The sequence below is a fragment of the Amyelois transitella genome, chromosome 7, assembly GCF_032362555.1.
Source record: "Amyelois transitella isolate CPQ chromosome 7, ilAmyTran1.1, whole genome shotgun sequence".
NCBI classification, from domain to species: Eukaryota; Metazoa; Arthropoda; class Insecta; order Lepidoptera; family Pyralidae; genus Amyelois; species Amyelois transitella.
In genome coordinates this window covers 713,315-730,488 of record NC_083510.1, presented here as the reverse complement: position 1 = coordinate 730,488, position 17,174 = coordinate 713,315, and the positions used below count along the sequence as shown (strand labels likewise).

Sequence of the window (17,174 nt, the reverse complement as noted above, 5' to 3'; positions counted from 1 at the left end):
AAATTGGAACAATTACAATTCATTTCTGAAATTGGAAATTTCATTTCATTCAAGAAAAGTAATTACGATGACTCAACTGTTTTTAATCAAACGAATATACATATTTGAAATTAGAATATTGAAATTAATAGAAATATTCTTTTGTTTATGTATTGGTGCCGTGTGGTTCCCGGCACCAATACAAAAAAGAATGGGACCACTCCATCTCTTTCCCATGGATGTCGTAAAAGGCGACTAAGAAATAGGCTTACAAACTTGGAATTCTTTTTTTAGGCGATGGGTTAGCAACCTGTCAATTTTTGAATCTCAATACTATCATTAAGCCAAATAGCTGAACGTGGCCATTCAGTATTTTCAAGACTGGTGGCTCTGTCTAGCCCGTAAGGGATAAAGACGTGACCGTATGTATGTATGTTGAGTATTGAAAATACATTTCAATTAAGGGGATTCTATGATTTACACAACATAATTGATAAATATAAAATTAGTAGGTACGTCTAAAAATAGGAGACCGGAATGACAAATATTCTTTGAATTAACAACAAACTTTTGCGATATCATCGAGGTTAAACTTGACTTTTCAATTCGACTTTATGCATCTTAAAATAAAGTTTGAAATCGAAAACGTGTGACAATCAATTTGTAAATGACAGTGACAAATTGTCGATAAATCCATTTTTAGGGTTCCGTATGTAAAACATAAAAACGGGACCCTATCACTAAACCTTTGCTGTCTGTCTGTCACCACGCTGTAGCTCATAAACTGAACATGACAACTAGAAAGCTTATGTATTTATGTAAGTAATAAATATCAGAGAGCTCCCATACAACAAATGTAATTTTTAAGAAATTTTTCGGTCGATTTTTATTTAATAACATGTGGAGAACGAGAAAAGTAAAAGTGTCGTAAAAGGCAACTAAGGGATAGACTTACGTACAAACTTGGGATTCTTTTTTAGGCGATGGGCTAGCAACCAGTCACTATATGAATCTCAATTCTATCATTAAACCTGAACCAAAATACCTGAACGTGGCCATTCAGCCTTTTCAAGACTGTTGGGCTCTGTCTACCCCGCAAGGGACATAGACGTGGCCATATGTATGTATGTATGGGAAACGAACCGAAAAAATTAAATATTTAAGGGACAAACGTGACGATTTTACGGAACATTTGTGCGAAAGTCCGATTCGCACTTGGCCAGTTTTTCAATAATTGTACTCTTGGTTGGTTTAACATACAAAACATGGTATCGGATGATATTTTTCATTTTGCGAGTCATACTATGTCATAACAAATATAATGCTTATACATTATATAGGTAAAAGTACAGTTGTTCATTGATACATTCATTCATATAATCACGTCTATATCCCTTGCGGGGTAGACACAGCAGTCTTGGTGTCGTTCCCGGCATCAATATAAAAAAATAGGACCACACACCAGCTCTTTACCATGGAGTTCGAAAAGGCGACCAAGGGATACGGTTATAAACATATCAATTCTATCATTAAGCCAAAGAAACTGTTGGCTCTGACCACCCCGCAAGGGATAAAGTCTTACAGCTGAAATAATTATGATGAATAGAGTAAGGTCGGTAGTAGGTAGGTGTAAATGTCTAAGTATAGATTTAGCAGATATGCTATTTTCTGTCTACTCCCAAGGATAATAGGCGTGTATCTTCTTATAAATTAATAGATAAAACTCTTTATTGAACCATAAAAATAAAACATACAAAACAGCACAAAACAGACAGAGATGGTACAAAGGCGGAAAAAACGCTAATGCAATCCATTCCTGTCAACCTTTGGGTGGAAGGAAACCAAACAGGAGATTAGCGTTGGCGCAGAGCAAGAAACTATATAAATAAATAAATGTTTCAACGTAATTAAATTTACATTAATTTTTAATTTAAATTTTAAATTTAATTTTAATTTAATTAATTTACATTTTCATCAAGCACTACCTTCTTGTCAATTCCAGCTTATTCCTCGCATTCTTTTCTAAATATTACTCCTTCTGGGCCATGGAGAAGCGGCCATCAAACACTTTTTACATTTACTGATAGTAAACTGAAAATAATTTACGAACGCGAACTTTGTTTATTTGAACAGGTGGTACGTTAATTGATTGCCAATTATTGGTACAGTTTATCATCAATCTTCACATTTTTGTATACACTCTTTGATGTGATAAAACTTAACTAATCTAGTTTTATTATTCTAGGCACGTAGTTTTTATTAAAGTAGTAAAAATATCTTGAAAAAGTTTAAACCTAATTGTAAAATGAATAAAAAGAGACATTGAACATCTGCTTATCAACATATACAACTTCTGAAACAAATTTGGGTTTATTTCATTATTACTAACTTATGAATTAATTTAATTAAATTCTTTTCATTCTACTTATGAATTAATTAAAATACATATACATACATAGCCAGGGTCACATCCATCAGTTCAGAGAGAGGAAAAAAATCTATATAGTTTTGTGGTTATTGGCTTATATATGCCATAGTGACAAGTGAAAAGATATAGTCTCTGCCTACCCTTTCGAAAAAAGGCGTAATTCATGTATGTATATATTGGCCATACAAGATTAAGACGGAATAAAAAATTGTGTGTGATAAATGAACATGTCAAGTCTCAATCTCTGTTCCAGGAGTAGCGGTAGCATCCAGCGTGTTTACCATCACGGCCATGTCAGTAGACCGGTACTTGGCCATCACGCAGTCCCTCAGACAACCCTGGATGCCGTCAAGAAGGGGGGCCTGTAGTCTTCTGGCAGCATTATGGCTGCTATCATTGATGATCTTCGCCCCCTTGCTGGGCGTGGCAGCAGTTGAAAGGGAGATGGTACCAGTGCTGGCTAGAACAAGAAATGGCTCTGTGAGTACCCCTGGAATTTAAGAGGATAATTAGCTATGAATTCTGGTCTTCAGAACTGCTCATTTGGGACAGTGATCGTCTCCAGTTTGAGACAAACATTCACAACAATATTAAATTTTCTTAATGATTTTAATGAAATAGAAGAAGTAGTTAATTAAATAGAGAAAGTAGTCGATCTCTGACCGATTCGTAATGTGACAACTAAAAATTTGATACAGAAAATCCTAACAATTTTTAATTAAAGAATGCTAACAACAATTTCGAGACGCAAATTCCTCTAACAACAGCTTTGTTGTCGATAATAATTTCGTCATACTCAGTGACATAACATAAAAGCCATCAGCAGATCAGATAATTCAAAACAATGCAATTAACAACGTCGGCGTCTTCAGACAATGAACGTAGTTCCAAATCTACTTAAAGTCTTAGAGTCATGAGACAATTTCATTTGGCTATGAATTTCTATTCTGTTATGAAAATCTTGTCGATCAGGCTGTGAAACAAGTGACAAAAGCAATTTCATTTTAACAACCAACTATCTCATACCTGGGGTTTGGCATAAATTTCAAAGTCAATTTCTGTGTGGGTCCTATAATTACAGAATATAAAAGGATAATATTTAAAAACGACCGAAGAGCTTGCATGAAGATATTTATAAATGTGAATGAAACGAAGGAAGTATGCAGAGATGCTGTCAAGTGGAAAGATGTATGTATTTCCAGATTCTTTGGTTGAAACTAACTGGATGTTCTTTTACGTGCAAGCTTTTTTGTGGTTATGTTTTCATGTCCTTTCAAACAAATCAACAAAACTTTTCAAACGATAATGAATCAAAAAAGGTTCTCAATGTAATAAAATGATGTAAATAGCGGTTGATTTTATTGAAATTTTCTTTTCAACTATTTCAAAGTTTTTAACCGACAAAGAGAGACTTGATGTGTGTGTGTTGGTGAATATAAGTGTGTTTGTTCGAAAATTTACGTATATATAATTAAGACGACTCTGGAGAAGGACATACATAGATTAATTTTAATCCCGTTAAGAACTTAATTCCCGTAAAATTTGCAAAAATTCTGTACAATTTTGTAGGTAGCGCTAAATAAACGGTGAAGGTAGAGCTAATAAATTTTCTATCTATACTCGTGCATGAATTGGCGCTAAATTCGCGCGGGCGAAGATGCGAGTTACAACTAGTTTAAGAAACAAACAACAATGTGACGTTTGACTTCTGTGAAGCTCCTTTAAACTTGTTTACGGTCTGATAAACAGATTCGTTAACAAAATCCTTTGAATTCGAAAGTTTCATAATTATTTAGAATTATGATTGATTGAGAGAGACGGCCAATTAATTGAAACGCATTGTTTTGTACAGGCACGATATAATTAGTCAACTTTAAATTAATTTAATGTTACATTCTTTTCATAAATTTTTACCCTAATGTTTTTGTAAATGAATTAGTATAGGATACTATGTTTTACGCATATGTGAGTATGTATATACATATATATAAGGATAGCTATTTATGATGAAGCGATCAAATCATTTTATTTGTAAAAATATATTCTTGTAGATGATGAGCTTGCAACCTGCCACTATTTGAATCTAAATTCGATTTTTAAGCCATACAACTGAACGTGGCCTTCAGTCTTTTCAAAACTGTTGACTTTGTCTATCCCGCAAGGGATATAGACGTGACTGAATGTATGTATTTCAAGTATACATATGTTAATGAACAAAAGGACATATACCTATTTCACATGTTTGTTTTGTAACTCGTCAAAGCAACCGCCGATCTTTAGAATTAGTCCCCGTAAAGGGAATATACTTGGACCTTCAAAGTTTTGGCCTCATTTGTTACCAGGTAAACAAACAGTTATACGATACCTTCACTTCCCTAATTAGTGTATAAATGAATCTAGGTTGGTCTTTAATGGTTCTCTCTAATTAGTTTTACTGAGAACCAAAGCGGTGGGGATCTATCTATTGCATACATACTAACATACATGCATTTAATCAAGTCTATATCCCTTGCGGGGTGGACACAACCAGCAGTCTTGAAAATACTGATATGCCACGTTCAACTGTATGGCGCAATGATGGAATTGAGATTCAAATAACGACAATAAGTTCATTGCCAACAAGAAATATCCCAAGAATATTTAAGTAGTCCTTAAGTCTCCATTCACGACATCCACGATACGTCACCCTACTCTGAAGTGCTAGGAACCGCACGGTACCTTTTTTTCATTCTAAAGTAAACAAAATATCAGTGGGCTACCCACGACAACAAAAAGATTAAGTGAATCATCATTCCGAAAATCCCCAAAAGACGCAGTTCAAAGAAAAAAAAAGATAAGACTTAAATAATTATCTACAGCTTAAGGGAATATTAATTAAATTATAAGTAGGTACATTTCTTAAACAGATTATATGCTCAGTGGATTTATTCAAATTATATCTGGCCTCTCGTTTTGCATATCATTATTTTATTTTCGTAGAAATTTCAAAAATGCAAATTTAGTAATTGAAAAAGCTAGATTGACAAATGTCATTTTCGATTAAGCATTCCCATAAGCATATTGAGACATTGGCTTTTGTGGTGTAAAAAATTTTTAAGAGAGACATTTTTCGAATATTTTTTGCCAACTTTCAGTGGTGTGACTTGAGATTTTTTTGTTGAATAAATGATTATTACTTTTGTCCTAGTAATTTTTTTTTTCAAAATGCCTACATATAGATATTATATTTACTATGACGGGAACGACACAGGTCAAAATTTATAGTTCACAATTTAAAACAATCTGTGTGCGCGTGAGTCGCAAGCGCCACATTTCCTGTAAGTATATGTATTTCTGCCATCAAATACACATACATATCACGTGTTTATCCCTCACGAGGTAGACAGAGCATTGTCACAACAATGAAAGCTCACGATTCACTGTATAGTTTAAGATTCTGTGATAAAAAAAGAAGTCAAAATCGAGCAAGCAAAGCTTCTATGTACTATAAATACAACATCTGTCTCAACAAGTTTTCTATTTGGGCACTTGGAAGACTGTAAGAGAACGCCAAACGGCATTAGGTCCGCCTTTTATACATTTTATTTCGACGCAATAAAGTTTCGAATAAATAAGTAAATCCTAAGGAGCCTCCGTTCCCCAGATATAACACCCGGCCTGGCGGAAGATCTCCCCTTTAGTGCGTTAGCGAGTGTGAATTATTGCAACTACTTTCTTTGTAAATACCAATTGTACGTACCTACATTTATCAGTATTTTGATGCAAATGGCCGGTTTAAGGTGCCCTTGAACCAACCTTTCGATAGCACGTTCCTTTACCATCGTTATAATTTCATCCGCGTTTAATCTCTTTTAATATTAACCTTTCTTAAATTGTTTTAAATTTTATTACATAATTTTATTTCTTTGTTAAGTAATATGCAATGTTAAGGTTACTCGTGCCTAATACGTACTGAGTCGTAACTCTCAAATATTCAAGTTGAAAACATCCAAAAGTTTATACTCAGACGAAACATTACTGAATAAACTTTATTAAATTTAATTATCTGCCACTCTTTGCCTCTTCAATTTACAAAGTAGAATAATAATTTAGAATTTAATTTTATAATTTAGATTATTATAATTTGATATCTTCGTTAATAATGTTAAAATAATAGTAAAAAATGTTTATTATCGCATTATGTAGTTGTTAGTAATTAAATTTTTTAAGAGGTTTGTTTTTTAATTATGTATTTTTCGAAAATTTGTCTTCGAATACCATGACGCATAAATAAAATATGTCGTTATGTGTGTATGCGTGATTTTTCAAATGAATGTTGGCAATTTTAGTAGGTCTAAACTTGTAATTAAGGTTCAAAAAATCGAACAAATTCAAAATTTTTGTTCATATTATTATGGGATATTTCATCAGATACTCGTATCACTTAATAATTGTCATATCTTTTTGTTTCACAACATTGATTGATTTCATAATTAAATCACTTAAAATTAAAAATGCCGCTTCCAAAGCGTCAGTGCAGAAGAAGCGGTAACAAACTGCACGGCAGCATTTTCTTCAGTAACGTGAACTTCACAACAAACATATATGTATATGTTCACAACGTACAAATATTTACATGTACTAAGAATCAAACCAAGTTTCAGTAAGAAAATGCTCTTTAAACCTGTGTATTGTTATTTAAATGTAAGACTATATTTTGATCTTCCATCTAACTTAAGAAACGAATATAAAGGCTATATGAAAACTGAGACTGGCAAAAAAACTTTATGTGGGATCAAAATAAATAGGTGTATTTATACCTACATACATATGGTCACGTCTATGTCCCTTGCGGGGTAGACAGAGCCAACAGTCTTGAAAACACTGAATGGCCACGTTCAGCTATTTGGCTTAATGATAGAATTGAGATTCAAATAGTGACAGGTTGCTAGCCCTTCGCCTAAAAAAGAATCCCAAGTTTGTAAGCTTATCCCTTAGTCGCCTTTTACGACATCCATGGGAAAGAGATGGAGTGGTCCTATTCTTTTTTGTATTAGTGCCGGGAACCACACGGCAATATTTATACCTACATACACAAAATACAATAGTTTCAGTGTCAAACTGTGTATTCCAATAGATATATTGAGACCACAACTTGCATTTCACCGGGCTGACCACACAATGCGGTTAGTGAGGTGAAATGTGTATAAAATGTTTGTATAAAATTCGACTGTGGAATTTGTGCGAACGAATGAAGTTTACCACACAACTTGAGCCGTAAATACATTTTTGTATGCTTGTTTGTAACTCAATAACTTCAGAACATTTCGTTTCATTTTGATTAAATTGAAGAATATATTAAATCCAAATAGCTGAACGTGGCCTATCAGTCTTTACAAGATTGTTGGCTCTGTCTACCCCGCAAGGGATATAGACGTGATTATATGTATGTATGTATGTATAAAGAATATATATATATGAATGGAACTTTTTAGTTTTAATTAATGAAATAAAAAAAAATACGGGTTCAAAATTAAAATATTCTGTTCATTTCTTAAAGAAGAACTGAAACACACTGAACAAATCTCAACAAACAAATACTTGTTGAATGTTGTGATGTGAAAGGAGATGTAGTGAGAAGACTCTGCCTACCCCTACGGGAATAAGGCGTGAATTTAGTATATATGTATACAGGGTGACTTTTAATTCAACTGCATAAATTTAACTGTTAAGTGTACTCATCTAAAGGATATTTAAAAACGTTAAAAGAAAAATATCGGTTCATATTTCAGAAAGTACGATAAAAAATAAAAGTATCAAAATCCACGATCCTAAATACGTCATATCACCCCGGCCGGCAGAAAAGCGACGCGTTAGATTCTGAGGTCAACGACACAATTCATTCAGCTGAGCGATCTCGACAACTCTGTACTTTACTTGATACTAGAAAAATAATTTATTTTTCAGACATTTATTTACATGTTAAGTTCTAATTTCTTTTTGTAGTATTGGTCTTTAATAAAGCGTGTGACGTAGTTATTGAGGGGTTTTTAAATGTGAAAATGATGATGTTTATTTTAAATAAAAATAGGCTCAAACGGCTCAGAAGCATGGGTATAGTCTATGTTTAAAAGGATGCAGTTGTTTTAAATGTCACCCTGTATTTATTTTCATATTCACAAATTTGAAACAATGCATTTCTATTCATAGGTTTTTCGTTTCGTTCATTTCGTTGTATAATATTATGTAAAATAAGTGAGATTTTGTGAAATTCCAAATATCTGGAATACCAATATCTAGTCTGGATTTATTCAAAGTGTAGGATTACATCGGGCAGCTATTTTCATAACAGATTTGTTGGATTCAAAACATGATATTTTGTGGAATATGTAAGAATTGCGTGTCAATGTTTGATAAAAGCTATTTTCAGTTGAACGATATAAATAAATGTGGATTTCATTTAAGGACTGCCCACTAAATTTATTATAATTCATATTTATGTGTGACTGTTATAACGCACGCAACGCACAAACCAAAAGAAAACATTTTGAAGATTAAAAAAATAAAATAATAATTTGCCGTTTGATTTTCGGCACTTAAGAATGAGACCACTCCATATCTTCGATGGATGTCGTAAGGACGACTGAGGGAAAGGCTAATAAATTTAGGATTCTTCTTGTATGCGATGGGCTAGCGACCTGTCACTATTTGAATCTCAATTCTATATTTGCGTCATACAGTTGGACGATTCAGTCTTTTCAAGACTGTTGGCTCTGTCTACCCCGCAAGGGATAAAGACGTGACCATATGTATGTATGTATTATATAAGTTGTGATTGTCATCTGTTAACCTTGTTATTTCTTAGTCAGTGTTTAAAATGTACAAAGTCAGTATACGTCACCATCACCGCGTCTCATCGCCGCGCTCTTAACCCAATTAAGGCGGTCTCCAGTCTGGCATAAATTAACAGAAACTGCATAAATTTTATAGTTAATGAAATTGAAACATTATTTTTATGTCAACTTTGTTGTCGGCGTGAAACTAGACTTTTTCCTTGATTGCTTGTAATTTCGCTCAAGTTTTAATAGAGGGCAGTGAAGTTTTACCATTTGGAGGGTTAAATTGCCAACAGGGGAATCTTTGACACACTTAGCGAATGGGTTTAAAAACCCGTTCTGTATATTACTCTAAGTGAGAGCTTAATACATATATACATATGGTGAAGTCTATATCCCTTGCGAGGTAAACAGAGCAAACAGTCTTGAAAAGACTGAATGGCTACGTTCAGCTATTTGGTTTAATGGTAAAATTGAGATTCAAATAATGACAGGTTGTTAGCCCATCGCCTAAAAAAGAGTCCCAAGTTTGTAAGCCTATTCCTATTCCGAGAGCTTAATGCGTAATACATAAATATGCCGTGTGGTTCCCGGCACCAATAAAAAAAGACTAGGACCACTCCATCTCGTTCCCATTCCTGTCGTAAAAAGCGACTAAGAGATAGGCTTACAAACTTGAGATTCTATTTTTAAGCGATGGGCTAGCAACCTATCACTATTTGAATCTCAATCCTATCATTAAGCCAAACAGCTGAACGTGGCAAATCAGTCTTTTCAGGACTGTTTGCTCTCTCTACCCCGCAAGGGTTATAGACGTGATTATATGTATGTATGTATGTATAATTAATTCCACATTTGTTCCAGGTCGTATGGATGCAGAGGAGCGTGGAGTTCTGCACTGAAACGTGGCCCGACTCCATCAAGAAGGAACTCTTTGGTGCTTTCAGTTTCGTTCTTGTTTACGCTATACCGGGTAAGTGGTTGAATATACATACATGTAATCACGTCTAAATCCCTTGCGGGGTAGACAGAGCCAACATTCTTGAAAAGACTGATAGGACGTTCAACTGTTTGGCTTAATGTTAGAATTGATTAGATTCAAATAGTGACAGGTTGCTAGCACATCGCCTAAAAAAAGATCGCAAGTTTATAAGAGTATCCCTTAGTCGCCTTTTACGACAACTATGCAAAAGAGATGGAGTGGTCCTATTCTTTTTTGAATTGGTGCTGGGATCCACACGGCACACTTTACACCTTTTTCTAATATGTATTTGAATGAATTATAAATAATGTCATTTTAATAAGAAATATAATGTCATTTGAATGATGGAATTGACTGCATACTGCTGCACGTGGCCCCTCAGTCTTTTCAAGACTATTAACTCTGTCTACCCCGCAAATGATATAGACGTGGCTATATGTATGTATGTCATTTTAATATTGGCCATATTTATCTTTCATTCAATTTAATCAGCGAGTACTGTGATCCCTTTTATTTTCCGCTATCTCTGCCAAACACAAAACCAATAATATTTCATTTATTTAGATGATAACAAAAGTCATTGATATTTTAATTACCTACTGCAGCGTTTTTTAATAATACAAAACGTATTATAACGTCTTTTTCACTTACGGGCAAGACAGAGCCAACTTTCTTGACAAGACTGGAAAGCGATGTTTATTGCAGTTGTATAGCTTAATGATGGAATTATAAAATTACGTAATAGGTGAAATTATGGAAAATACTAATTAACTCGGGATTCTTCGTGTAGACGATAGGCTACCAACCTAACCAGCTAAAGTTTGCTTTCATACTTTTCGTACTATCGGCTGTGTTTCCCCCTTAAAAAATAAAGACGTGTAATATTATGTTCAGATTTTCTAGTATTACATTTCAAACATGACACTGAAGTAACGAAAGAAAAACGCACGCAAAAATTTTCTTAGAAAATTTCAATCATTCATAAAATTTACGTAGGAGAAAATTCAGCTGCCATTTTTTTAACGTTATTTTTACCTTCCGACGTAAAAAAGAGGATAAAATAGAAAAAAAAATATCTACTTTTTTTCGGCCTGGAATCTCGAGCGGGATTCAGGGATATTAAATACTTAAAACGATGTCGTACAGTCTCTGTGAATATATCCGTATAATAATAAATTGTATCTTTCAAGCGAGTTTCTTTTTTTATTCTACTATCTACCGCGACTTATTTCGCGTGAGAAGTATGCCAATATCACACTAATGTATGAAAATTTAATTAAGATCGGTTTTGTGCTTTTGCCGTCAAAGACGGACAAACAAACTCACTCACACATATTATATATATATATTCGCGCGAAACACATATTTTTTTTAATTGTGAATATCTCAAAAATTACATACATACTATATAATCCCGTCTATATCCCTTGCGGGGTAGACAGAGCCAACAGTCTCGAAAAGACTGATAGGCTACCTTCAGCTAATTGGCTTTAAGATAGAATTGAGATTCAAATAGTGACAGGTTGCTAGACCATCGCCTAAAAGAAGAATTCCAAGTTTATAAGCCTACCCCTCAGTCGCCTTTTACGACATCCATGGGAGCGAGACGGAGTAGTCCTATTCTTTTTCTGTTGGTGCCGGGAACCACATGGCAAAAATTACTTAACCAATTTTAATGCCCTACAAAATTAAACTTAATTCTATTCACAGATCCTACACACATCCTAACTAATATTATAAATGCGAAAGTAAGTTTGTTTGTTTGTTTGTTTGTTTTCTTTTCACGCGATATCTACACAACCAATCTTCTTGAAATTTCGCATATATATAGTTCAGAGTATGGAGAAGGACATAGGGTACCTTTCATTCTGAAAACAACTATCGTTCCCGTGGGATTAGTGAAAAACCTGTGCACTCTTACGTAGATGGCGCTAATTACGTAGATGGCGCTAAATGCGCGGAGTGAATTTAGAATCAATCTTCTTGAAATTTCGCATATATATAGTTCAGAGTATGGAGAAGGACATATGATACCTTTCGTTCTGGAAAAAACTATCGTTCCCGTGGGATTAGTAAAAAACCTATGCACTCTTACGTAGATGGCGCTAATTACGTAGATGGCGCTAAATGCGCGGAGTGAATTTAGAATTAATCTTCTTGAAATTTCGCATATATATAGTTCAGAGTATGGAGAAGGTCACATGATACCTTTCGTTCTGGAAAAAACTATCGTTCCCGTGGCATTTGCGAAAACCTGTGCTCTCTTACATAGGTGACCCTAAATGCACGGAGTGAATTTTGAATCAATGGAGATACAAGATGGCAGTATGATAGATTATGACTTGGAGACGTCTGCTAAGAGAGGAATTTCAAAAAATCTTTCACAATGGTGAAATAGTGGTTGCAAGTCGTCGTTTTTGAAGTAAGCGCCATAAAATATTGGATTTACATTAGTGGTTATTAAAAAGTAAAAGTAAAAAAAATATAAAACAAACAAATATTTTTTTATAACTTCGGGACATAATCACTAGATGGCGCCTGCGTGTATTTTAAATCGCGCTATGAATACCGAACCTATGTCAGATCCCGCCTCACGTACGCGGCCCCGGCGTGGTACGCATGCTGCTCTGAGACCAACAAGAGAAGACTCAGAGCACAAGAAAACCAAAGTCTCAGAGCAGTCGTCGGAGCCCCGCGCTACGTGAGGAACTCGATGATCCTCAGGGACCTGAAGTGGGAGAGCCTATACGACTTCGTGGCCCGGCTGGCCACGAAGATGTTTGAGAGAGATGGGCGGACCTCATACAACCACCTGCGCGGCATCGCGCCGCTCCGGACCGTCGGGTGAAACCCTCCCCTCGCTGCCTTCGATGGGAACTCCCAGTGAAGACGTAAAGACCCAGGCCGCCACGGCCGCCCCATCGACCTGCCTACAATCGCAGGCAGCGATGATTGAAGAGGGCCAAAAGCCCTGACCAATCACTCCGACTCCCCTTAGGGAGTATGGGAAGACCCGATGTCGTTTTGTCGCGTAAGTTAACTATCTCATTTGGTTTTGTTTACTTATTTATTAATTTGTTCCTTCATTTCATTGATTGTTTCATTTGAATAACTAGCTTCGCTTCGCTTGCTAAATCTGTACAAATATTATAAAGCTGAAGAGTTTGTTTATTTGTTTGTTTGAACGCGCTAATCTCAGGAACTACTGGTTCGAATTGAAAAATTATTTTTGCGTTGAATAGACCATTTATCGAGGAAGGCTATAGGCTATAAAATATCACGCTGCAACTATAAGAAGCGAAGAAATAATGGAAAATGTGAAAAAAAAACGGGGATAATTATTCATCCTTGAGGGCTTCCGTTGCGTGCGCTGCGAAAACGGTTCAAGATACCAAAAATATATGTAAGAAAGAATTATTTCTCTTAAAATAATCTAAAAAAATGTCTGCGACAGTATATGTCCATCTTTTAAGATAACTCACTCGAACAAGGATAGGAAGACAGACAGGTGTGGCTTGCGAGTTACCTACCACGCCGCGCGGCTCAGATATTTTATATTTTACGTTATGGTTATTCTACTTAATGCCGCAAAGACTATAATTTCTGTGGGATCGAAAGACCTATGGTCTTTTGTAGGTGGCGTTAAAATTGTGCGGGCTGAACGGCTTTTTCTCAATAGGTGGCGCTTTTTTAAAATACGGGTTTCAGGAATTCTCATAATTTTTAATTACGCGAAATTACGGCAAAAGCATGTAGAACAGACAATATATAGTTATGAGTTCCAGTCTTGGTCACTGACTACGCGAATTAGTTACAGCGGGATTTTCACGCGATGCTACAACCATGAATGTAGTTTTAAAAAGGTTCTTCGCAAGGAGGAATACTCTTTCTGCCTATCCCTATTGGATAATTGGTATATTTGATATTTATATGTATATCAGTGTATTATGATCAGCGTTATTTTTACCATGTGTTATGTTACCCATCTATTTATTTAACTATCTGACATACCAATAAAAAATTAATGACCTTATGAGCATAGGAAAATTTAAATTGCTTATGTATTTAACAACAACAGGTGTGGAAAAGATTTGATTGGGTGTTTTATAATTTCGGATAAAAAAAACAGTACGTCAAAAATAACTTAAACAACAAACAATAACAAAAATACATTTATGATAACACTTTTTACAGCATACAACGGAGAATAACCACGACAGACTCTTCCACGCGTACGAAGTCGCGGGCAACAGCTAGTTTTAATATAAATCAATATCAGCCTCAGTTTCGAGAATTATCGCGTTTGATACAAACATACATATAAAAAATGAACGAATGAATCGCCATGTTGATTAGTACGTAAACGGTCAATTACCAGTATAGATATGGCATTCTTCACTATTTATTTACTTGTCTGTGACACCGGAGGTCCCAGGTTCAAGTCCCGAACTTACTTACTTCGAGGCTAACTCGATCTGTGTAATTAGTCCCGTATATATTTATTTATTTATTTACTAAACTCGTACAATACTCGTATTACCTTTACCTTTCTGCCAAATTTCATCTTTATTGGCGTAGTGATTTATAAGTATATTATTTATTATTATTCTGAATTTACAAACATATATACTTCTAGCCTACTTTTATTAAAAATGTAAAAGTTTGTTAGTATGTTTAGATGTTTGTAAACTCTTTTACGCAAATACTACTAAACCGATTTTGGAGAAATTCGGTATGTAGGTAGCTGAAGATCCAGGCTACTCATTATCCCGGAGATCCCGCGGGATTTACGCGTGCGGCCTCTAGTGTTTAATAATGACGAGTATAGCAACAAAATACCCATAGTTTAAAATAAATTAAACCTAAGTTACGAAGTGTGCACGGAAAATTTATGTGTAAGCGGCAGCAGTCCAAACATATGACAGTTATTTCTCTAAAACAGAGCAATATTGTTATTTTCAGCTGTAGCCCTATGAAAACAATTTATAGCCGAATATTTTCTGTGTCGTAGTAGAAGGTAATGCCGTGTGGTTCCCGGCACTTATAAAAAAGAGAATAGGACCACTCCATCGCGTTCCCATGGATTTCGTAAAAGGTGACTAAGGGATAGGCTTATATGCTTGGGATTCTCCTTTTAGGCGATGGCATGATGGATGACATCGCCTACAACTGAATATCAGTTCTATTATTAAGCCAAACAGCTGAACGTGGCCTGTTAGTCTTTTCAAGAGTGTTGGCTCTCTCTACTTCGCAAGGGATGTTGACGTGATTATATGTATGTATAGTAGAAGGAAAGTTTTTTTTTCGCTCCCTGATCAGCAAAGAAAAAACAAAGTGACAAGTCTTATATTAAGAAATGAGCAGTATATGTATACAAATATAATTATACATTACTATATATCTACATACAGGGACAATTATCGATCTAGCTACGTATCACGACTAGCGAAAATCTCTTTTTCCATATTTTCACAAAAAATATATTTTCCATATAAGATAGTTACTGGGCAACGATATTTTATGTTTTTCAGACGTCATTTGAAACCATTAACAAATAATTTATTGGCACCGATGTTAATAACACTTAGTTAAATAAAAAACAGTTAACAAAAACGTGCCACCGAACACAGCTCGATCACCCAGGTACTACGTTAAACAAGCTTAATATATAATAATATTCCAATACACCTCGATCCCTAGCGTGTGTTTGACACGGTATTAATTACGTCATTCTCCATGGGAACCCTGGCCCAGATACATATTCAATATTCCCTTTCATATCTCGTGACTACCTCAGTTCTCTTTCGTTAAATTACTTAACGTTTATTGGTTGCCGTGTGGTTCCCGTCACCAATATAAAAAAAAATAGGACCACCCCAGCTCTTTCCCATGGATGTCGTAAAAGGCGACTAAGGGATAGGCTTACAAAGTTGGGATTCTTTTTAGGGGATGGGCTAGCAACCTGTCACTAGTTGAATCTCAATTCTATCATTAAGCCAAATAGCTGAACGTGGCCATTCAGTCTTTTCAAGACTGTTGGCTTTGTCTACCCCGCAAGGGATATAGACGTGACCATATGTATGTATGTTTATTGGTTGAATCAATTTGCGAGTGTGAGTTTTTTGTGAGCGCAGCGGTAGTGCGCTTGCCTGTGACAGTGGAGGTCACGGGTTCGAATTCCGGCCATGGCATGATGAGAAACGATTTTTTCCTGATTGGGTTTGGTCTTGGATGTTTATCTATATAAGTATTTACGAGTATTATAAAATATAGTATCGTTGAGTAAGTATCTCGTTACACAAGTTTCGAACTCACTTCAAGACTTACTCAATCTCTGTAATTTGTCCCGTATATATTTATTTATTATTATTATTTTTACTTTTAATATAGGATATATGCGGAATGCATGGATTAAATTTTATTGATATGACATCGACAGCTTTTTCAGGCGATAGCAAAATATGCCTTTGTCAGAAATTCATGGAAGTGAAAAGAAAAGCTTTCGTCCAGCGTTGTGAACCGGCCCTTAATATATTTTTTAAAATTCTTATTAATTACCTATTCATGAATATTAATTATAAATGGTAAAGTTTGTATAATGTCTGTCCAGTATATACCTACATATGTATGTAGATACGTTACTGGAAAATAACCGCGAGTTTATAAATTTCGAAAATTTACGGAAATGTGTACTGTACGTGAAATTATACAATTCATCTCTCGTTTAGAAATCTACGAAAGTATATATTCTTCCTAGGAAATTTATAAACTTGAGGTTCTTGTTATTTTCCGGTGACATATAGTTATATTCTTATAATATATATTCGTTAAATTATGTAAATAGTTGAAGTGAGTATATTAAGCGTATTCATCGTATGATCGGCTTTAAAGCTCTACTGAACTTTTAAGTGGTAAAAAGTCTGCAGTTTTTACGATCGGCTTACCTACTACTATAAAACTTGTCTTTATG

At 34.9% G+C, this 17,174-nt stretch overlaps 1 protein-coding gene across 3 annotated transcripts in view; it reads left to right on the top strand.

The window, feature by feature from the left end:
- LOC106143561 (neuropeptide FF receptor 1) overlaps positions 1 to 17,174 on the top strand; it is an 86,897-nt gene that overhangs the window by 56,130 nt on the left and 13,593 nt on the right. For all 3 annotated transcript variants that reach the window (XM_013345684.2, XM_060945237.1, XM_013345685.2), the window contains exons 4-5: positions 2,661 to 2,887; positions 10,087 to 10,195. In XM_013345684.2, coding sequence (XP_013201138.1) covers positions 2,661 to 2,887; positions 10,087 to 10,195 — 336 coding nt within the window. The remainder of the gene's footprint in view (positions 1 to 2,660; positions 2,888 to 10,086; positions 10,196 to 17,174) is intronic.